General features: G+C 40.8%; 1 protein-coding gene across 1 annotated transcript in view; it reads left to right on the forward strand.

Annotated features, from left to right (window-relative positions):
- The window catches only part of TSHZ2 (teashirt zinc finger homeobox 2), a 63,595-nt gene extending 58,163 nt beyond the window's left edge, over positions 1-5,432 (forward strand). The window contains exon 2 of the mRNA XM_086474955.1: positions 2,362-5,432. Within this exon, the coding sequence (XP_086331081.1) occupies positions 2,362-5,432 (3,071 nt within the window). The remainder of the gene's footprint in view (positions 1-2,361) is intronic.
- Positions 5,433-24,494: the final 19,062 nt, after the last annotated feature.

A 24,494-nucleotide genomic window follows, 5' to 3' on the forward strand; every position in this document is an offset into this window, starting at 1 on the left:
TCTAACACCGCGAGAACCATGTCAGTCCTGCTCATCAGTTCGTGCTGCTTGTTTAACAAGGTTACTACTCATGACGTGTAGGAGCTTTTGCCGCCTCCATATCCCTCCGTTCTCCTTGTCCTCCTGAAAAACATACCAGCTCAGAAGGGGGTACATGGAAAGTATTATTCTGGTTGTTGGGGAAAAGGGCTAGGGAGGAGAAAAAAATATTTTGTTCTTATTGTTGTCATTGCTGCCTGCCTCAGTCTGATCATCTGTAAATGGGGCTACTGATATTTGCTGCACCCCAGCACACTACCAAAAGGCTTGGTTTTTACTATTTAACACTTAAAGTTTAATATCTCGCTTCTGTGCTGAAAGGATCTGCTGAAGAGCATAGTGTTCCTACTGCTATATAATTTTTATTTTATCAAGCTAAAATGATGTCCAGGTCATTTGCTCATAGCCACTGCTGTTATCTTTGCCTCTGGTTGTGAAGCTGCTTGGTATCACCCCTGGAGTAGGCCAAGTCCAGCTCTAAGCTGATGTCATCTGTGCAGGTCCTAAGACCGCGGGAAGGGCGAAGGAAAGATCACTCACGTGGGTTTCTTAGCCCATCCGCAGCAAGAGCCATCATTTCCCACTTCTTATGCTGCAGCTTCATCCAGGAAACAGTTCCTCTAGTTCTGGATCTTCTCCTTGGCTTGATGGTGAATGTGCTGGAAGGGTGAAGTACACATGCAAATAGACTGAAAAATTGAAACACATCTGAAAAAACTGGAAGGCTTTGTCCATATGTTAATCAAAATGCTTCTACCTTTTCTGCCCATCCCTTTTGATTTGCTAAAAGGATATCAGTTTTGCAGAAGTACCAAATTCAAGGGAGCAAAATGAGCCAGGTTCTTCAAAAGCCATAAAATGGCTTTTCTCAGAAGGAGGGAAAGAATTGGATTTGAAACAAATAACACTTTTAAGCTCATTTACCTTGTGCTTCCTGAGCTTTTAGGATTACCTCACAATTACGAGTACTAGAATTTTATTTTATGTTTGCTTAGATATTTTTAAGGCTGGCTTTGATTTGAGGGTTTTGGTATATTGTTTTTACATACTTACTTGATACAAAAAGCTAGATGTTAAGGAAACACAACAAAGTACTCCTGAGACGGCACTGCAGTCACTAGGGTTAGCAGCACTGTGTTTGCACCTAACTGGAAGAGCTCATCAACATACCTCCTGCGAAGATCTATGCTTCTGAAATCAACATTTAGTGTTGATGAGTAGCTGCTAATAACAGTGAATTGTTTTGATGTCTGCTTGCACTGTGGGGAAACCTTTGCAGTGGCTTTTAAAAAAATTACACTGGAGTTTTGTGAAAACACCTGAACGACTCATTCTGCTCCATCCCCTCTTGGGGGAGTCTGGGGGTGAATTGCTGGCTGTGTGGAGTCATTGTGAATTTACCACTGACTGCAAAAGAGCCAGTTCACCCTTAAAAATCCTCTTTAATTCTTTAGTCTGTTTTTAACCAGGTTATCTCCTGGTTAGGCAGGATTACTGCTAAGGCCAGGAAAAAAAAAAAACAACCCTGAATTCCTTAATTAATTTTAAAATTTACATCTCTCGAGTATCAAGTTCATTTTATTAATTAAACTGTTAATTTATCAAAGAAAATCTTTCTGGATTTGTTCTACTTTTCCAGTTTTACAATTGTCTACCTCTGTCACATCCTAATATTCTCTGTAACTTCCAAGGGTTCTTGCCCTGAAATTTATGGAATTGTTTTTACTGAGGCACAATTTGCTTTTATGGTACACAGTACATTACTTTTATAAACAGAAGAGTTCCACTTATGCCTATTAGCGCTTTCAGATGTTGTATTTTGACATATAAATTATTTGTGTACATTTTAAAGTGCATTTTTAGGTGATCAAATGGCAAAAGGTTACTGTACCTACATGATGCTATGAACCAGGAAGATTATGGCAGTTATTTTCCCTCTGTTCCTTGCCAATTCTATCCTTTCTTTCACTGAGGCTAAAATCAATTTGATAGAATTGAAGCTTTTAGTATAAATTTTAAATTCTTACATATGAATTTTCCAACTGCCCCATACAGGACAGTTAGAATTATACTCCTATGACAGGAAAATTATTAACTCAGAATCTCTGGCAGTTGTAAAGAATTATGATCATCTGCCAATAAAATGCAGCAACCTTCACAAAGAGAGACATCATTTGGCTTTTTTCACTTCCAGAACTAACAGGCAATAAAGTTGTAGATTAAAATGAAGTCTGGTAAAGAAAACACATAGTAAAACTAGAAAGCTTGAACTGTAGTATTTTCCTTTAACAAGTTATTTCATATATTGACATTACATTTCAGGTTATGTCCAAGAGGAAGATTTAAAGGAAGAGGAAGATATAAAGGAAGAGGAAGAAGATGATGACGACAACAATTCAACTGCTCAGCTGCAGGGCAGCAATGACACTGGCACGGATGAGGAACACGAAGTGGGTCCTGAGCAGAAAGGGAACTTTAGTTACCAGAATTCCCCTGTCAGTCATCTATCTAACCAGGATGCAGAAAATGAATCACTACTAAGTGATGGTAGTGACCATGTGGCAGATATTAAAAGCATTTGCTCTAGAGAGCCACAGGACCCAAAAACCAGCGCCCATCCCAAAGCCCAGAATGAAGCACACGATTGCATGGATAAAATGACAGCAGTCTATGCCAACATACTGTCAGACTCTTATTGGACAGGCTTAGGGCTGGGTTTCAAGTTGTCTAACTCTGAAAAGAGGAGTTGTGACAACAGAAATGGAGGGAACAAAGCAGATTTTGACTGGCACCAAGACGCACTGTCAAAAAGCTTGCAGCAGAATTTACCTTCCAGACCTGTCTCGAAACCCAACCTGTTCAGCTCGGTCCAGCTCTACAGGCAGAGCAGCAAAATGTGCGGAACTGTGTTCACGGGCGCCAGCCGGTTTCGATGCCGGCAGTGCAGTGCTGCCTATGACACGTTGGTAGAACTAACGGTTCATATGAATGAGACAGGTCACTACCAAGATGACAACCATAAAAAGGACAAGCACAGACCTACCAGCTACTCAAAGCCCCGAAAAAGGGCTTTCCAGGACATGGACAAGGAAGATGCACAAAAAGTTCTCAAATGTATGTTCTGTGGTGACTCTTTTGATTCCCTTCAAGATCTGAGCGTTCATATGATAAAAACAAAACATTACCAAAAAGTGCCTTTGAAGGAGCCGGTACCAACCATTTCTTCAAAAATGGTCACTCCAGCAAAGAAACGTGTGTTTGATGTTAACAGGCCTTGTTCCCCTGATTCCACGACGGGGTCTTTCTCAGATACTTTTTCTCCTCAGAAGAATGCAAACCTGCAGTTATCATCTAACAACCGCTATGGCTACCAGAATGGAGCCAGCTATACATGGCAGTTTGAGGCCTGCAAATCCCAGATTTTGAAGTGTATGGAATGTGGAAGTTCCCATGACACCTTGCAGCAGCTCACAACCCATATGATGGTCACTGGCCATTTCTTGAAAGTCACAAGTTCAGCCTCAAAGAAAGGAAAGCAACTTGTTCTGGATCCTTTAGCTGTGGAAAAAATGCAATCACTGTCTGAAGCACCAGCCAATGACAGCCCAGTTTCAAAATCAACCAGTAAATCAGCTTCAGAGTGCATAGCTCCCACCTCTGAACTAAAAAAAGAAAGCAAAAAAGATAAAGCTGATGATGCAAACAAAGATGAGAAAGCAGTAAAATCTGAAGAGTATGAAGATACTCTTCAGAAACCACTGGATCCCACAATGAAATATCAGTACCTCAGAGAAGAAGATTTAGAAGATGGTTCAAAGGGTGGTGGGGACATTTTAAAGTCCTTGGAGAACACCGTCACAACAGCCATCAATAAAGCTCAAAATGGAGCGCCCAGCTGGAGTGCATATCCCAGCATCCACGCAGCTTATCAGCTCTCAGAAGGATCTAAGCCGTCTTTGCCTGTGGGTTCCCAGGTACTGCAAATCAGGCCAACAATCACAAACAAATTGAGGCCTATAGCTCCAAAGTGGAAGGTCATGCCTCTGGTCCCTATCTCAGCAAATGTGGCCCAGTGCACTCAAGTGAAGAAGGAAACTGATGACAAGGAGGAGGTGCAGAAGGACTACACTAAAGAGGGCATCCAAGCTGAGCCTGCCTCACTCAACCAGAGTGAGAGAGAACCTATCCTCAAATCTGAAGCATCTGTGGAGCCAAAAAAGACAGAACCGTGTCCCTTGAAAGAAGAAGACAAAATTAAAGAGGACAGCGGAAAAGAAAAACCAGTCCTCAAGGAACCAACAGCAGCTTCTCTTAGTAATGGTTGTGCTGCTGCCAACCATTTGTCTGAACTGCCTTGTGTCAACCCGCTCAGTGCACTGCAGTCAGTACTGAATAATCACTTGGGCAAAGCCACTGAGGCTTTACAGCCTCAATCCAACTCCAGCCCTAGCTCTAGCACAATTTCTATGTTCCACAAACCTAATTTAAATATGATGGAGAAGCCAGTATTACCTCCTACTCCAACCACACCTAAGCCTGCAAGTGTATCCAGGCACTATTTGTTTGAAAACAATGATCAGCCTATTGACCTGACCAAATCCAAAGGCAAGAAAGCTGAGTCAGCTCAAGCACAATCTTGTACTTCTCCACCTCAAAAACATGCTCTGTCTGACATCGCTGACATGGTCAAAGTTCTTCCCAAAGCTACTACACCAAAACCTGCTGCATCTTCAAGGATCCCATCTATGAAATTGGAAATAGATGTCCGACGCTTTGAGGATGTCTCAACAGAAGTCTCCACTCTGCATAAGAGGAAGGGCAGACAGTCAAACTGGAACCCTCAGCATCTTCTCATTTTGCAAGCTCAGTTTGCTTCCAGCCTCTTCCAGACATCTGAAGGTAAATATTTATTATCAGATCTAGGCCCACAAGAGCGCATGCAGATTTCAAAATTTACTGGACTGTCAATGACCACCATCAGCCATTGGTTGGCAAATGTCAAGTATCAACTTAGGAAAACTGGAGGAACAAAGTTTTTGAAAAACATGGACAAAGGACATCCAGTCTTTTATTGCAGCGACTGTGCATCTCAGTTTCGAACGCCATCTACTTACATTAGCCACTTAGAATCTCATCTAGGTTTCCAAATGAAAGACATGAACAGGCTGGCTGTGGAGCAGCAAACCAAGGTAGAGCAAGAAATCTCCAGAGTTTCAGTTCAAAGATCTCCTGAAACAATAGCTGGAGAAGAGGACACAGACTCTAAGTTCAAATGTAAGTTGTGCTGTCGGACATTTGCGAGCAAACATGCAGTAAAACTTCATCTAAGCAAAACACACAGCAAGTCACCAGAACACCATTCACAATTTGTAGCAGAAGTGGATGAAGAATAACTCTTAAGGTATGCATGCTCTATAGAGAGTTTTAATTTCATCATTTTAAGGAGGCTTCATAAGACATTCGTACTTTCTTAAATGTAGGAAAACAGTATAAAATGCATAATGTACTCCTACTTCGTAAATCTAATTGCATGTACATATCCATTTTATAATGTTTTCAAGAAGAGATCTTGGTAAATACATAACCACACTGCCCTATGTAAGAAAGTTGCTTCTTATTAATATTTTCAAAATAGCTTTTCCCAGTTCTCACTCCCTTTTTTGTTTCTAAGAATTAATCGTTTCACATCCTATGCACTTCAATGTGGAATGCAACAATGAAATGCTACTCTTCGCAATGAGAATGGAAAAAAAAAAAAAAAGAAAAAACACCAGAAAAAAAAGCACTGAAAACCAAAAGATTATTACCTCTTTCAGTGCTTACACAACAGTAAATCTGATTTTGATGGGGGAAAAGAAGACAATTCTATTGTCAAATTAGCAAAATCTTAATTATTCCAAGTTTCTCATAATCTCAAACCCAGCCTCAAGGATCTGCAAATAACTCTGAAAAGTTTATATCCAGAAGTTCAGTTATTCTTTTGATGATATTTGAATATTCAGTTTTGTAAAATATTTTAATATTTTACACTTACTTAAACACTTACTGTTGTGAGTGGCCTTTTTTGTTGCATCATTTTAACCTATGTCTCCACCATTCCTTTTTTAATCTTCAAGATGTTTGATTATATTTTGTTTCATGTTGGTGGGACTGCTAGTCAATCCATAAACATCACTGGCTTCAGTGCAACTTTTCACGTAACCTGGGGGGGTTAATGCTTAATTGAGAAAGCAGCTAGATTTTTTACAAGCTTAATATTTCAAAGACCTGTTAGTAGGATATTTCTACATTAGCGTTGCTATTTTTTGCTGAAAGATACACCAACGGAAGTACTGCCACAACCAATGTTTATAACGTGTAATGTAATATTCAGATGACACACAATTTTTGCATTTTTAATTTTACTTGATTCACAAACTTGAATATTCTTGATTTAAATAAATATGCAGAACATCAACTACAAGTCCAAATAGATGTTTTTTGTTCTAACGACTTTATTTCCAGAAAGGCTCTGTTAATCATTCCCAACAATTTCTCCAGCAGACTCAGGCTCTGCTTCTGTTCACAGAATAATCATGTGCACATTCAGATTTTCTCCAACGTGTTCTTTACTTGAATAACATTCGGAAAATGAATTCGTCAGACAGTCAAAATTAAAGATGTGTTGTGAGTTGTCACTTACGCCACCTGCTATTGTGGCTATTCTCCGGCTAATTGAGGGTGCAGGCACTTTGAGGATGAATACCCGTTTGTGTGAAGATTTCACATTTGTTTGCTGCAAATATTCATGAAGCTTTAAGAAACACTTTCTGTGTACAGAGCCAGCACAAGGACTATGCATCACTTAAGCTCCATTAAAAAGGCTACTTTTGAATAATTTAAACCACTAATCAAAGGGTTACTTGGGGATGGGTAACAGAAGCTATTACTATAGAGTATAACGTCAGTATTCAAGTGCAATAAGATTTAAGTTTTGCATACATCTTGTACGTGCTGTCTGCATTTGACTAGATTTATGCTTTCTCCATATTTTAGCCAGCAGAATTCTAACTCAAAAAGAGTTTGTTCTCTAGATAGGGCTAATACCCTTAAGTTTCTATTTTGGCAGTTTTAACTCGACATTAGAAGTCGACAAATAAATGTTCCTTGTTTATCTGACCATTCAAACATACCTGACAAAATATGAGAAAACTACAAGAGACTGGTTAGGGAAAAAATACCGTACTCTGTTTCCTTCCCCAGCAGTTAGTGATTATTAAGATTCTGACATTCATAGTGTTCACACAAGATATTAGAGTAAACCAATAATTTGGGTACTATCAAACAAAAGCTATCTGCCAAATATATTAATATAACAGTTATTTTGGCACATTCTTGGCTTAATACGTGACAAATGTTTCAGATTTGGTCTTAAAAGCACTGTGTTATTACTAAGAGGCAAACCAAACACCCACCTTTATAAACGTGTTACTATTTCTGAGGATTTGGGGAACAAATACAAAGAAAAAAAATCTCCAAGGGAAAAAAAAAAAAAAGTGGCTTCAGCATTGTAATAACCTGCACAGACACATCACGGGTATTATTCAGGTGATATGTAACTACACAAATAAGGTACTGTCCTTCCTGCCTTTGGGTACCGAGAAATTGCTGTCCTCTTAATACTCATCCATTTCTAGTTTATATCAAGATGCAGGTTGTATCTTACCTTTGAAAAAATATATTTAAATTGCAATGACAGAGTGATAGCACTGTTATCTGGAACTATAATTTTAGTTGGTATGCATGATAGCACAAATTGTGTGAAATGATGGGGTATTTTGGATAGCATTGTAAAGATTTTATTACGGTTTTGGAGCCGTAAGCCTACCGAAGTTCTGACTATGTTAGAAGTGGGGAGGCCAGGGGTTATTCATATGATTTCTTCCTCATATCTGCAAGGAGACTAAATCAAATAACAGGGATTTTCAGAGTTTACTTATTCTTACCATGTTATTTTTAAGATTCAGTATACCTTTGAATAATAACATAGAGGAGAGCACAGTACTTAGAAACAAGAAATATAAAGCATACTGAGATTCTTAAAATGTGCACATTTGCGTTTACTTCTTCTAGGCAATGTTGTAGTGAAATAGAAATAAAAATAGAGAAAATAATATGGAAATAAAACAGTGGAAAGAGTACTCGAAGTATAGAAACACATAAAATACTTTCTATGTTTCAATGAAATTTTCTATTAAAGGTTATATTTTAAACCATTAGCTATCATTAAAAATATAAATGAATAATCTGGGTTAATACTGTAGAAAAATGTGTTATGTATATGGATTTATTTTTAAGACCTCTGTGAAGCTCTCTATGAGAAATTTGCTATAAATTCTTCTTAAATGTAAAGACGTATATATCTGTTTTATATTCGTCTTTGGTGTTTTCTTGAATTCTTCGAACTGATATGGGTTTAGTAATATAATGTAAAACTACGTGTGCTATACAACGATCAGATGTCTCGGTTCTCTTTCGTTTAACCTGCTTCAAATTTGTTTTTATTGCTATTCTTCAAAGAAAACCCATGAACATTAGGGAACATGGCTTTAATTAGAAGTAATTTGTATGTTGACTTATACCTTTGAAGAACATTTGTTCATTTTTTCAACTAAATTAGAAATTTTATGTTGTCCTGAGAAAAAAGACAAGGCAGAATTGTATTTCTCACTTTAAAGTCAGGTGAGATTGGCTATAAAGCGGCCAGTAACCAAGGCTTTCTGTGGTCTTATCTATAACTTTTTATAGAAATAGGTCTCTATAGAGTCAAATTTACCAACTTGATTGGGGAGATTTCTTTTTCAAAAGACCCTGATAAGTAAACAAGCAGCTACCTGAGATGAACTAATTTGAAAGTAAGACTGCTGGAAAACAAAAAAAATGAGTCATAATGATAAACAGTTTTTCTCTCTGTTTCCTCCTTTGTCTTTTTTTAACCATCAAGTTTAAAGCTTCTACAGTGCTTTTTTTCTACTTTATAGGAGACAACTGACATTCTGTGGTAAATGGAAGAAAGAGCAGAGCAGAACTGAAAATCCTCTAATGCACTGACACTAACTTGCCCTCTATTGTTGAAAATGAGCAGGCAATCATGATTGTTCATCAAATGGCTCCTAATGCAGTTAAAGCATTCAGCTATAATTTCTCCTTGCATTTATAATTACTGTCATAGACTGCACACCTCAGTGAGCAGATTAAAGCTATAAACTATTTAGCCGTAGCTTTAAGATGAGGAACTTGATTTGTCTGGCAGCAGTTATTTGTTAGAGAGCTTGACACTTCACATAAAAATGACTCAACTTGATGAAGAACAATGCAGTTTAAGCAATGCAGTGATTTTAAATCAGTCATTATACCACGCCCTGTAAGAATTGCAAAGCAATTTGTTAAATGATATATAGGACACGTAGATAACTGTATGTGTTAAGTGTACCAAAATAGAAGATTTTTTCCTTCTGTGAGTTTTATTTTCTCATCCCTCTGAAACAGTAGGAGCTGTTCTGAATGTAATGTTCCACTGTTAGCCAGTATTGATGCTACATGGGCAAGGGCAATTGTGTGAATTAGTAGTCCAGAACTGTATTTTAGAGAACTTAGCTTGCTCTCCACCTTTCATTTCTTCTTAGCAACAAACATTAAAAACTTCAGACCCTTTCAGAATCAGACATGCTGGGACGTAGCTGCCTGCAGCTGTGTTGGCCATGATTTTGTAAGCAGAATTTACCAACAAAACTGAGGGTTCTGCTCCCATCATCTGACAGAAAGAGAGGGTTCATTGCAATGAAAGCCTTGATTATTCCGTTTGAATGGGACTTTTCTGACAAAATCGTGTTGGAAAATGATGACTTATCGATGGTAAAAAAACTGTGCAGAAGTCACATTTTCAAACAGACTTTTGTTGGGATAAACTGGGTAAAATTACTGAACACCACAAAGGAGAGAAGAAACAGGGGAACAGGAAGAGGAATAGATTGGCTTTTCTGCCATGCTGGAGAAGAGACATAGAACCCATCCTCAGCAAGGAACTACCTTCAGCCCATCACTCCTCCCTCAAAATAGTTCTGTTCCAGTGAAGCCTCAGTTCCCCTAATCCTTTGAGATTTGTCACTGTTTCCCCAAAGTGGTAGATTGGGATATTTTTTTAATTTAGCATTTTTTGAATCTTCAAAATTTTCCTGGATAACATTTTTTCAATCTAACAATAGTCCTTGTAAAACTAGTAATAGTGTGTTCTTGGCTTCCCTGAGAGCACGGTCAGGCCAGATGATACATCAGAGTGTGTCAGTGGAGATATATCAGTGCGGATTTACTTGCTTTTTATGAATACTACAGGTTGATATTAAGATCAGTATTATTTAACATTGCATTAGCGCATCCAACCCACTAGGTCAAACCATATTGTTTCTAGGCTCTGTATAAGCATACTGTCTATGACAGTTCCTGCCCCTAAAAGGCAGGAACTCTTCTACTTGCAAAAACCAGCAACTTTTAAGTATTTTGACCAGATTTTAACTGACCTTGAATAATACCTACCTCCTCAAGCATTCGGTATTCATACAGATATCAAAATCTTGCCTTCTCCTTGCTGCGTCTGATATTATTACATGCTATAGCCTTCATAAGCTATAACAGAACAGTTTTACCCACTGAGATTTCAAAGGAAGGGTATCTGAGACTTATTTATACATTTTACACCTCAGCAATCAAATCACAAAGATCAATAACAAAAGGAAAAGACATGAGCGGCATCCGGCCCTCAAAAGCACCTTTCAATAAAAATAATGTAATTTAGCAGGATGATCACTCAGTGAAAATATGATGGAGCACAGATGGAAAATGAGGAAAATTATAGATATGGCTTTATGGGAGGAGGAAGAGATTTTTCACCATTTATTGGGATAATGAACAGATAATTCATGATTATTAAGCTGTAGTCTTCAGGGCTCATTCTGCCATCTCTTCCCATCTCCTTGGTTCAGAACTGGGTCTGGTTTTGCATCTAGGCAGGGTCCGTTGGCTGGGGAAGGATCAGACCTTTACACTAGTTGTCACAGTGTCATGCACGTTTTACACCAGTGCAGCTCCGACTCAGGACCCTGCCTGCAAGAAGAGGAATGAGGTAGAACAAGCAACACGCAGCCCAGAGCTTATGTCTTAAATGTGATGCTGTTTCTTTTTCAAGAGCACGTCACCTTCAGGAAAGGGGCAGCAGACCCTGGGTTTCCAACCTGTGATAATATTAAGGCACCACACCAGGTAGCTAAATCAGAGCCCCTGAGAGAGCCAAGGGGACTGATACTCATCCTGCCGCCTCTCTTTATCTGGAGAATCGCGTTTTCCCGAGAGCACGAGCTGGCCAAGGCCTTGAAGGTGTGAGGTGACAGGAAAGGTTTCCTACACTCAAGTTTGCAAGAGGGATCGTGCTGCGGGGTGCAGCACTAGCTCTGTCATCTCTCCTCCTGGGTAGATGGACTGATGGGACAGCCGGGCAGCCACTAGGAGAGCTCATCGGGGGTCGGGGGCAGGTAACGGCAGCAGCTTGCTGGAGTGGAGGGAAGGAGGGAGACATGGGGCCAGGAGGGGATTTGTTCATTGTAGTAAATTTACACAATCCTTTTATTAAAACAAAACAGCTCCTCCTCCCCTCCAAAATCCCTCCCTGCCAGCACTCAGCGCCAGCTCTTCTGCCAGGGGTCAGCACATGCAGGAGTGGGGGAAGGAAGGGTGGGGGAGTGGAGGAGGTTGTCATGTCTAATGAATACCCTGAATGTATCGAGATATATATTTTTTTCATTTCAGAAAAGGTTCCATTAAGAGGGAGACAGCCCTAACATGTGCTTTGGCCCCTCATCAGATTTATGAGTATTTGCTCTGCTCTTTAATAGGAAAGTCTGCAGCAACTGCCACCTTGCCTGCTCTCCCTGAGATACACAGTGGCTTCTCGGGGAAATGCACTTCATTATTAATGTGAATTTGTACGTTTTTATGACACTGCTTGGGGGAAGGGGCAGGCAGAGATTTCCTAGTGATATATGCTCATTTCTAACCATTTATTGTCCCAGACAATTGAAGAACAATGATAAACATTGTTATAAAAAGTGGAGGGTGCCGCAGTGACATTTTTGAAGGGAAAGGAGAGGTGGCTAGCATGGCTTTGATGTGGTTGTTCCCTCCACTCCATCTCCTCCGGCTGCTGCGTCAGATCAAGCGACAGAATGGTCTGTGCAGTGGCCATCACTGCCTCCACTCGCCTGCCTTTTCTGGGGCCAGCCAAGACCATTTGATTGTTGCTTTGCTACAGCAGAGCGGGTACAGATGAACGAGAAGGAGTTCGTCCTTTGGGAAGCCTGCACTGCAGAGGCTCACAGGCCTCAGAATGAACGGATGCTCAGTCCCCATGCCCCTGTACCCCAGAAGTCTCTTTTCGATTTTGTTATCAAGTGACCTGAACGGAAACGCAGCACACAGCAGCAGCTGCAAGGCAAAACAGGTCAGGAAGAGAAAAGCAAGGGCATGGGGACATGGTTTACCAGGGCGTTCTCAGCATCCTCCAGTTTCCCTTTCTACTGCCTCGCTCATCCATGATTAACACAACTGCGCAAGAGCTCCAGCAGGTGATGAAAACGGTGGGTTTGGGCTGTATTGGAGAACCAAAAGAGTTCAGCCTTCAAGCTCACCCAAAATAGAGAGATCATGAGGGCCATGACCTCCATATGCTCTTTTGTTCCCCTCTTCTCCTGCCTTTCCCAGTAGTGCTTTGCACCGTCTGGTGAAGGTCAAGGTTATGTTACATTGCCTGTGCCTTGCAGTCCCTCAAGCTTCAAAAGCCCCAGTGCTTGAGGGAGCTTCCATGGTCCCCATTGGGATATTCATTCTCTGCATCACTGCCAGGCTGAGCTTTCTCAGTGCCATGGAGCTGGTAGCCTCCAGCTATAAGTGAACGATTGCCATGTTTTGTGTTCATATTCTATTCCCTAGCCCGAAGTATGCAAAATCCTTTGTAAAAGGAAATGTGCCCGACAGCTGAACACTGCTAAGACTTTCTTTATGACATTTTTCTGCTCTTCTCTTAAAGCTTAATAGTAGTGAGGTAAGAACATCAGAATAGCCATACAGGGCTAGGTCAAAGGTCCATATGTTCATCCTATCTCTGACCATGACCAGTATGAGTTTAAGAACAGGACAGACATCTGGTGCCATTCCCAGAGCACTCTCACAGCCTCCAGATTTACAGTTCGGGGACTTCTTCAGCTGGAGCAGATTAATTCTCCCCTGCACCCAGAGCTGCAGAAAACATGCAAGAGGCCTTCCCGATAGCTGCAGAAACTTGGGCACAACTGTGAGGCCTCTTGCAGGGAGCAGAGGATGTACAAATGAGCCCATGGCAGTCAGACCAGTGCTGAGCCTTCACACTTACTCTTTGCACATGGCTAAGGAAGGAATCACACCCAGAGTGCAGACATGATCTTAAACCCTCAGATGTAAGGCATCACACTTTAGTCCATTCTGTTTGAGATTCCCTTGGAGTTTCCCATGATGCAATAAAAATGCCACCATCAAAAGATTTCTCTCTCAACTGTATGCAGAGCAGGACTTGCAGTCTTACCGCAGAGCTTACACAAGCATGGACCAATAATTCACAGGAGGCAAAGCTGCTTGTTCTGTTGCACATGGATAATACTAATTTGATCCTTTCTGGGTTTGCTTTCAGCTCTTCTAAACCTCCAAAGCACTCTGTGTGCACACAAAGCGTTTTTCCCCTCTCCTCTTGGAGAACTCTCTTGTTGAAATCTCAAATGTGAAAATGAAGACTCACAAACACTCCCTGTTTCTGAAAACCCCCAAGTTTATACCATGAGCCACACAAATTGCCTGAAATTATCTGTCTCAACACATGTAACAGATATCCCGGTGTAGTGCACAGCTGCCAGTAGATATCTCCATCACACAACTGCACCTCTCCACTTCTCTCTTATTGCAAGCCAAGGTTTAGAAGAACCTTTCTGTCCAGTCCCTGTCTCTGCCTTCTGCCGCTCTTCATGTGGTATCTGTACAGTCTCCCCATAGCCACATGTGCGTTGGGTGCTCCAAGCACAACAGTGGCTACACTGCACCAACTGTGTTGCTGGGGAGCAAGACAAGCTGTTGGCACTGATCACTGTTGGGACTCCGTCCTCATGGCTACCAACCTTCTTTACAGGACCATTAAAAAGACTTTGCCTTTTACCCACCTCTTGATCTACATCCCAAGGGACATCACAGAAGAAGAGTCCCTCTGGGACGTGACAACGCTGTGGCCTGTTTCTGCCTACGTTCATGTGAGGTGAACACACCACTCTTCCACTGGAGAAGGGCTAACTTAATACTTCCTTCATGCTCGCTCGGCTGTGTGTGGATCAGACTTCAGTGAAGCTCACCCTACACTAGACATACACAGACAGATAGGCTGTGGGTGGGCTTCCAGTTCAGTAATTCACTTCCCTCCATAATCCTATGGAGCCCTAATCTGTTGGCCTTGGTTTTTTTATGGTGCAAGACCCAGGTTTGTCATCCAGGGGGAAAACGATGGGGGGAGGCAATTCTGTTTATTTGATCAGTGTTTTTTTAAAACATTGTCTGTGCTCCCGGGAGTTATGTAGTGGCCTTCTTCTATAAATCACAAATGCACAAAAAAATAACTCTCAGTATTTTTCCAGAGAGATTAGGGTGAAAGTTCCTACACTCATATTTCATGTCTGGAAAAAAATATCAGCAAGAGTGATAAGTACAGACAAAATGAGTGTAAAAGCACACCCTGTCATTTGTTTTCCATGTGCCATATGCTTTCTGAATCCTGCACCTCCCACATACAAATTGCATGCAATGATGTGGGGTGCACACATTACTCAGGATTATTTAGTTAAGCCCTGCCTATATGGAGGGAATTAACTTAGATAAAGTCAAGCCACTGTGCTTTGTTTTGGTTTTTTGCTTATTCTGGATTCATAGAGTAGAAAATTAAAGATCCCACTGTGCCAAGCTTCATGTCATTTGGTTTTAATTTAATTCATCTCTTCAATTCTCCCTGTTTCTCCTTCTCTTTGAGTATCATCGGTAGGTGGTCCAAGCATCAACTAGAAGATTTACTGGCAAGACTAAATGTATGAACACTATGAACACATTGTTTTTCCGATATGATTTAATGACCTTTTTGGCATTCCCATGGCTGTTAAAATCTTCCCTTTGGCAGCCAAAGCTCCTGTTGATCAGGTAAAAGCTGATGCAAATGTCAAATGTCAATGAATTTGTAACCATAAATGTAATACTTGGTGCTGGAGTGAGACAGCATTAACCAGAGTGCAGCAGGAGACACGTAGGATATGAGCTACATCTTATTGCGAACAGACAACAGACGAGAAAGGAATGCCTCCTCCAAACCTCTCCATAGCCAAGCTCTTTTCCTTTTCCATACTCCCGGTTCTCCCTGCATGGTTTCTAAATTGCTGAGCTTTGCCGAAAGAGGGGTTTGTGGCTTGCATTTAGCAGGGCAAGTCTGGTGATGCAGGTTCTGTCCCTTGTTCTGCCTTTGACTCATCGTGTGAGGTTGGGATTTAACGTCTCTGTTTCTAAAGGAGCTTTTTACAGTTCAGAGGCTTCAGAGGCTTCAGAGTTTGATCCTGGAACTGATTAGTTATGCAAGATATTCCAGTAAATTAAGAAGACCACTTATATAACTTAGGTGTTGCAAGAATGACTCATTTATAGTTTTAAGATGCTTGGAAAGGGCAAGCCATGTATGAAGCCTGATTTTATATACAATAAAGGCATAAGAACAATCACATAATTTCCCAGGAGGTTTTCTTAAGGGCCCGCCACTTTGACCTTTGGCTCTGAAAAGCTCCGGTTTGTTTGACATTGAAAAAAAGCAAATGTGTGAATACAGTGCCACAAGCATTTGCACTTTGAACATGCTGGGGCTGAACACAGCTGAACTGGAAAAAGCTGCAACAGCTAATGTACTGGGAAAATATAACAGAGGCATTTACTTAATAACTCAACTAATTCCTTTAGCTCACCTTGTAGAGATTTAACCTTTGAATGAGAGAGTCCCTAGTTCAAAATCCCATGTCTCCTATGTCCTCATGTTAATTTTTAAATTATATATCATTGTTGAGAGGCCCTTGTGTTGAGCATTACAGGCTATTTTTCATGTCTAAAATGGGGAATTATAACTGAACATTAGCTGCTGGTTATAAATCACACAGAACCAAGTGGCATCTGCATCTACTCAGTAACAAGAATAGGAGAAGTGTAACTTACTTGAAACAAGACAGGAAAGAGGACACAAACGCAGCAGCAGAGATAATTGTGACTTGAGAAAACTAATGGTTCTTCCAACCATGTGATGTTCTGGACTCTCATTCTCTGGAGCTCTCCACAACCAGCGTTGGAAGCGCGTGGTCACCGTAGGAGCTCAGACAATCTGGAGGGCAAATGTGGAACTGGAAGCTATTTCATACACCCCTGCAATGCCACCTGGCATGCTGCAGTTGTGCTGTGCCAGGGTTGGGGTAGTGGAGAGCCTTTTCGTAGCCTGGGAATAGCACTTGTCTCTTTTGCTATCACCATCCTCCGTCAGCAGGCATGAGTGAGAGTGACCACAATTCCCTCTCCCTGGGATATGTTTTTATTCCTAATTGTAGTTAAAGCCCAGGTAAGGAGGAGGCAGCACAAGGCTGTTAACAGAGCACTTACCGAGGCTGCTGAGTACGGGCTGACCAGCTCCTTCTCTGCTGCTCAGCTCGCAGGGCAAGAAACCCCATTGCTCCTTGCCTTTCTGAATAGCCCACTGATGATACCATGTTATCTCGAAAGACAACAAAATAAGCTGAACGTGGTCTCATTCTGACACTTGTCTCTGCTGGCCCTTCTTCTTTTTTTTTTTTTTCTTTTTTTTAGTTCCTTCACTTTTGAGAAAGCTTCCAAGATCTCTTGTGTCGTCATTGTGGTAAGCAAAATCTACCTGTTCCCCTGTGTCACTGGAAATTATTTGATTCCTTTCTAAGAGAGAGGCCATCTTGAACTCAGTATAGCACCTTGCACAGTGTGGTCTTGTGTCTGCTGTTGGTTTTGAACCCTAATGCATCAATAGCTTAAATTTTAAAAAAGCTAACTATACGTTTCAGCCTGAGATGCAAGGAGTCTCCCAGGATGTTTATTGCTGCCTGTCTGTTCAGATATTCCTCGTTTTGGGGGTCATACACCTTCACCTGTATAGCACCAGCCCCTGGGGCTGCTTAACAAAAACTACCTGAAAAAAATCTAGCCGGGGACTTAGGATTACTTCTCTCTGCATTGCAGGTCTCTCTTTAAGAAGAGCACAGACCTCCACAAAGATATTTTACTGGAATTAAAGCTTTAGGTTTCTTTCATAATAGACAATAAAGAAACCAGTTTTTACAGTTAGGCCAGGTCAGCACCCTGGCAGGAGACATTTGCTCAGGAGCTGCCACCAGGCCAGAGGTACCAGGAATCCTGGTGCTGTCCAGTGAAGGCGACCTGTGGATTGATGCAAGGCCCTTTTCTGCTCCCTTACTCAGTGTCCCAATCTGGCAAGTGGGTGCAATGTTTCCAGGATTAAGTTCAGTAGCTGATCCTTTATGTCCCTCACAGCTTCCTAGTAAACCCTGGCCTCACTCCAGCACTCCATCCCTACGCAGTGGGCTCAGACACAGTGGTCCCCAAGCAGCAGGGTTTTGTTCTGTTTGTGCAGTGCCAAGCACGATGGGTTTCTGGTCCAGGACCAGTCTCTAGTAACAGTAATTGTAATAGGTGCTTTGCTGATTAGAGGCAAACTTAAGAACATTCTTAAAAGCTTTGCAGAACAGAGGCTATGTGCTATATATTTATTAGGCTGTTCAGCAGTAATTCAGACAGCTGAAAATTGTTGAGGACCAGGTCTATCTAATTGCATGTCTAAATCATAGTTTCACCGTGATTCAGAGGTGCTAACATTATAGTCTACACAGAATAGCTTAGGTTATATGGTCAGATTCCTGCAGATGGTCAGTTTGTATCATAAAATTTAAAATTACAACTTGCACCATAAAGCTACTGCCTCAAATTCATTATATATTGCAGCACAACAAGCAAATTAATACTAGATGCAGTATATGCCTAGACATTAATGTGAGCAGAGGATGAAATATTCTCCTCCCAGCTCATTGGTACATGTTCCCTTCAGAGCGGAATCGCATTGCCCAGAATCACCAAAGAAGAGGAAGTCACCAGGAGTGCAGTCCCGCGCGGTGCTGGGCTCCTTGGCTCTGGGGACACGGGAAGGACATCCCATACCTTGCGGCACGAGGCCCCAGGGCTTCTGAACTTGCAGTTCTGCTCTGTGCATCATGCATGCAAGAGCTGAGCTCTCAGCAAAATCTTTTTATTATTCGTCATAAAGAATCACAGCTGTGAAAATCAAACTAGGGAAGGAGGGTAGGAACAGACAGGCACTCTCCCTTGAACTGATGTAAATCAGGAGTAACTCCACTGCAAGTCCGCTGAATTATGTAGTTGTCACTTGGAGATCAGACCAGAATCAACCCCTTTACCTGCAATAGATGAGTGAAATATCTTACAATTGTGTGTCCAGGAGCCGGCTAAGCTTCTTGCAGAGTTGCTGTCAGTATGCCCAGGGCAGAAGCATATTTTTTTCCTTACTGTTGTACATAAGGGCTCTGCTGCAGCCGACAACATGAAATGTGTTAGTTCGGTTTGTTCAAAATGGAGTGTGTTTGTTAAGTGTTGCCTCTTTGATGTTGCGCTGCCATCTCCATCTTTGTCATCATTGCCCATCTTTTTCAATCTAATGAACTCAAACCATCAGTGCAACTTAAGTTCGGCTGTCTGTTCTTGCATAGTTAATATTAAAAATGTACTAACAGTGTGGCTGCGAAATCAAATTATGCACATAAATATGCTGGCATAGCAGAGGAGGCGGCAGAAGCTGAAGTTAGCAACATTGATGCCAGTTCACATTTGCAAATCAACCGTCAATCTGTCATTAAACATGTTATCAAATGATGATAAGTGTATGCTTCTTGCTTGCATTGGCGCGCTTATTCCCGATGTTGATGTGCATTAATGGGATAATGTGCATTAACATAGTCTTGCTTGGATGAACACAAAACATTTTTTATCCGTCTCAGTTTGTTTCCCCCTGTGGCCCCCAAGTAAGTGTTTTGTGTTATCAAATTGCCAAAAAATGGGAAAACACATTACTTTTAATTAGCAAAAATTTTGAGTCATTATTTTTTTTTAATTTTTATCCAGACTATCTCCTGTGTGTTGTCACTCGGGAGGGGGGGGACACCCATGACACAAAAAAAACATTCCGCTGCTGCCTTTAAGTAAATCGGCTAATGTCAGAAACTCAGAGACTGACAATTATGTGCTGTCTTAATGCACTGGCCTTTCATCTGCAGTCCTTGCTTTTGACACGAGTGATGGTTTCAGTTCAGCGATATGAAAGGCAGGAAAGGAAACAATCTCAGGCATTCCCAGCCCCTTGTATGGCGCCGCGCTCAGACATGGCAAGCAGTCCTTGAGCTGGCTTCGTGTAGCAGTTTGGCATACGAGCCAGCAAGGCTGTACCTAGAGATGAAACAAAAAGCTGAAGAAGAGCACGGCTGCTCTAGGAGGGAATGGAGTTTGTAAAGGAACTTCCCACGTGTTTGCCCGACTCCATTATCCCCTCCTGCAGGGCGCTGCCTAGTCAGGGCTCCACTCATGGTACATGCTGCTGGTAAACTTCCAGGGAAACAAAAAAAAATCCTCATTGGAAAGAACAAAAAGTGACTGAAGGCATAAAGCCGTTAAAAGAACCTGGTTATCACGCCACGATAGACCAAGTGCACGCCTGCCTCACAGGCTTTGCCAGAGCAGCACCCAGGAAGTGAGGGCTCGGCTCATCAGCTGCCCAGGGAAGGCTCCATTGCCCTGGGAATGAGCTGGACAAAAATAAATAATAGTATTTTTGACTTTGCTTCTACTTGAAATCGAATTGTTTACCCAGGCTTTTGGCAAAAGTTGAGGTGGAACTCCACCAGAGCAGGAGAAACATCTTTCACACTTATGGGACTTGAAAGTTTTCAAACTCTTTTTAAAAAGCAGAAGAAACAAGGCCCTTTCCACCCCCTGGAGAACAGCCGTCCTTTTAAACACTTTCGTGTTTATGCAACACAGGCAAAATTGTGATGATCTACCCAGATTTTTACAGTAGAACAGTAATATAATGAAATATTTAATAATAGAAAGTGATATGGATAATGCCTAGTCCCATTCAAAACACCAGAATTCTTTCAGTAGTTGTAACAGGACTTTACCAGTAGTGCTATCAAATAAGGCTCAAGAGTTGCCTTAAAGAAAAGTCAATCACTTAAAGTGTTTTATTTTTAGGTTATGAGCTGGAAAATAAAACTTCTAAAACTTTTATGAAAGACACCGTATTATTGACGTGTTTCTAAAGTAGTATCTTTTTGTCATATAATAGAAAACATTAGAAATAAACAATAGAAAACATACATAGACCCTTAGTCTCTATTTATGACCACATCTAACATCCAAACATGGCTTAAAATTTGTCTTGAATTTTAAAAATAGTAGAATAGCAAGCTTCTACAAACTATGAACTTTTTGGTAAATGGGTCAAACTTTTGATCACTCTTTCTTTTTTCTCAAGTTAATAATGCCATTAACTTTAGGCGTCCTATTCAGGTCTCTGATTTCTATTATTGTGTGATTTAAAGGAAAAATAAAAAGGAATAATTATTGATTTTTTTAAATTGTCTTGATTTTTTAAAAGTCATCCACTGCATTTCCTATTATTTCTAAATCGTGGATATATCAGCACGAGTTCCATAATCATAAAACTCTAATAGCAGTAATTGTATTCCTGTTAACCCTAGCTTTAGCGAGTCCTTATGATTTCTACTTCTAAAGCAAAGAGCTTGTCTTCTAATACAAAGAGCTTGAATTTTAAATATATTTTCTGTTACACATCCATTACTGGCAGAATTTATCCAGCAACATTTTTTTTTTTCAGAGTTGTGTAGCACTACATTGCTTCTACTCCATGAGCTACCTTGAAATTAACTTGTCAAATGTTCATCCCACTACTTAGGGAAGATTCCTAATCAGATGAGTGGACCAATTTGTCATGACTTGGAGGAGAGGTGTTGGAAATCCGATGGCACTAAAAAGGTTCACTGTGAAGGCTGTGTACAAGGGACTCTTGTACGACAGCTCAGGCTAGGCTCCTGTAAGGGTCTATTTGTATCAGGGGTGGCACTTGGAAAACTAGAGAGAGACGTGTGTCTTGGTGTCTCATTTTCCACATTGACTTTGACTCCTTTAATATATCTTCCTTAAAGTGCTTCATCACCAGGGCCCAGCTTTTGGGGCACTTGCCAAACACCAGAACAAGGTGCAAAACTGCAGATCTGAACCCAGACCCGAATTATTGGCCTATCACGCTACTATCTGGGAGAAGTCTGGATCTCAATTTTCTCTTTCCTACTTCAGTCAGTCTCTACTTTGAACAGAAGTATTAATGAGGTGCGTTAATTTATCAATTTTCATTAAGCAGTTTGAAATGGTGAGATGCTGTGTTGTTCCTCAGTATGCATATATCAAAGCAAATGTTGAATAAGGGATTAGCAGTAACAGAGTTATGCCATTCTTCCTCTCTATTCTCCCAGTCTTTATTCTTCTTACTGTATCTTGTTCTATTATCTTAGGCCTGACTTTGGAGTGTTTTCAGTTTTTGAAAATGGCAAGTAATTAGTCAATATGTTTTCACCATATGTATCAAGCTCAGTAAAGAGGCAACCATTGGCCTTTGTCATGGCACAGTAAGCGTTCGTTTTCTCAGCACTTCAAGTTACGCTGAGCGTGTGGTGAGCGCCAAAGAATTTAATGAGGAATTTTACAATGAAACATTTGACATAATAATTCACAGTTCAGCGCAGTTCACAAATTTGGGGTGAGTCCCCTTTTACGATTGCCTCTGTGCTGTTCACACAAGAGATCTTGCACGAGCTGCTTCTCCCCTGCCTGGTGCCCTGTATGAGCAAAGGGGCTGTGCAAAGGGTGGATAAATTGTTATGACTCAAAATTGTGCCGTTTTATATCTTCTTGGCACAGATGCTGTGTACAACAAGGGAGAATTCTTGAAACCCTTTTTCCCTTCCAGACTGGCTTTTTACTTACCCCAAGCTAGTTAATGCATACTTTCCAGATAGAAATTTTTGCTTTAAGGCTTCCACTGTTGCTGACTGTTAACAATCTTAAAAAAAGGTCAGAATCTGATCTTAACACTGCTAATATGAAGTGGCATTTGCCCAAATTTTGCCATTTCCTGAGCAAAAATATGTCCAGTGTTTTCTAGAGAGAGATGGGATAGACAGCAGCCTTGCCTGGGCCGTTTTCCCCTCTTGGGAATACTGTATTTCGGTTATCTGTGGAACAGGTTTCTGCATTCCCCAATGGGTTTCTTTAGATTTGCAGTTAAAGTATTTGAGCTCAGACCCAGTTCAGCGAGTTACAGGTATTTTGTTTAACATTTTGGGATACGTACAACAAATAATCATGAATAAGAATGATGACATAATGTTTTACTGCAGACATGATTTAAATTTATGTGGCATTGCTATTGAAGTCAATAGGACTTTTTCCTGAGTATGTTTTGCAGGGTACAGTATCATTAAAATATGACAGTTAATAGTCTTGTTTATGTTATTATATTTAATGAATAAATATATCAGTCTGCACATCAAACTCAGTTTTGTTTATACTCTTTAATTGTAGTCTTATCTCCCCTAGAAGCATGTTATATCTTTTAATTTTATAATTATCCACTTTATTCATGTGTGACACTACAGAACTGCTGCTTATATCCTAGCAGACATCCAAATACAAACAGATGAAAGACAGGCAACCACTAGGAAATTCAGATCTGGATCTGAATCCAGCTCCATATTTTCAAAACACTCCACAATTTCAGATCCAAGGTCTTGGTTTGGGCTGTTGTATAAAGGAGCAAGGGTTGCAGAATATGAGACTAATTTATATAGTACCTCTGAACATGAACCGTCAATAGGGAATCTACATGATCCTTCAACACCTAAATGTTGTTCTCTGTCTCTTGAAAGAGACTTGGGCTTTAAAGGTGAAGAGGGAGAACTTCTCACGTTGCCCTTTCTGAAGTTTTTCAAAGGACTTCAAGATTTATTGGGCTGGGGAGAGGGAACAGAAATATAAGCATAACTTTTTAGCCTAGTGGTTACAACACTTGGCTGGAAAGAGTAAATACCAGTCCATGCTCCAAGGACTGTTTTATTTGAACTAAAGCCACGAGGCAAAACGCATTCAGAGTCCTTGGGAGTAAAACCTCAGGGTCTACCTCCCCCAGGTAAGCAGCCCTCACTAGGCAGCAGTTGTGTCCATGCTCACGCCCATGCCCGTTTCTTCTCTCTCGGTTTGAGATTTGTTTTTGTGAAACTTCCAAAGACCAGAGGTTGGAAAATGTAGGTTTGAGTCCCGTACACCCTGGCTGAGTGCTCTAAACCAAAGAAGTCCATAAGACAAAGCAAAAATGTTTTAGAAGAGTAAATTCTAATAGGGTTTTTAAAGAAAGTCTACAGATCCACCTTCTTAAAAATCTCCTTGACTATGAACCCTGAAAGGAATAACTATTTTAATGGAGTAGAAATAACTGAGTAGCTATATTTCAGCTGTAACTGAGTAGATTCCCAAAACCCCAGAGAGATATACCCTACAATAAGGGATCAACCTGCTCTCAACATCTTTCTATTTTCCAGGTCTGGCCATAAGCAAACCCTCTCAGAGCTTGACAAATTTTATAGATTCCCTTCTGACGCATCCAACTTCTCCTAAGCCTGAAAGTTAACTCTCTGCTCAAAACATGCTCTTTCCCAAAACTTAGCTATCCAGCCCCTGTGTCCTTCTTTACAGCCAAGTAAGGGTGATTCTGTGCTTTTCATCAGTACAAATTCCCTGGGGTGACACTAATTACAAATCAACAAATGGTTTGGCAGATGGGTCTCTTCTAGACCTGAGTTAGATGAGTAAACCCATCAGCTGGGGAGCAGTCAGAAAACTCTCATACCTTGCCAGTAAACAAGGCTATTAGAGGAGAAGAACTTCTCTTCACTCACAGATTGCATCCAATGCCAAGCTTTCTTGTTTGGGATCTTTTGCCAAAACAGTTACAGGAGAAAAAGCCAGAATTAAAAGTCTAAAGGTGCGATACTTATACTGTAAAAGGTATGTTATCTAATTACTTGAATTATAGTAATGAAAAGTTTAGCAAAACACCCTGGGTGTTATACGTACTCATAGGAAGACAGCTTTCACAT

The sequence above is a fragment of the Leptosomus discolor genome, chromosome 17 (genome assembly GCF_034619465.1).
Source record: "Leptosomus discolor isolate bLepDis1 chromosome 17, bLepDis1.hap2, whole genome shotgun sequence".
Taxonomy (NCBI): domain Eukaryota; kingdom Metazoa; phylum Chordata; class Aves; order Leptosomiformes; family Leptosomidae; genus Leptosomus; species Leptosomus discolor.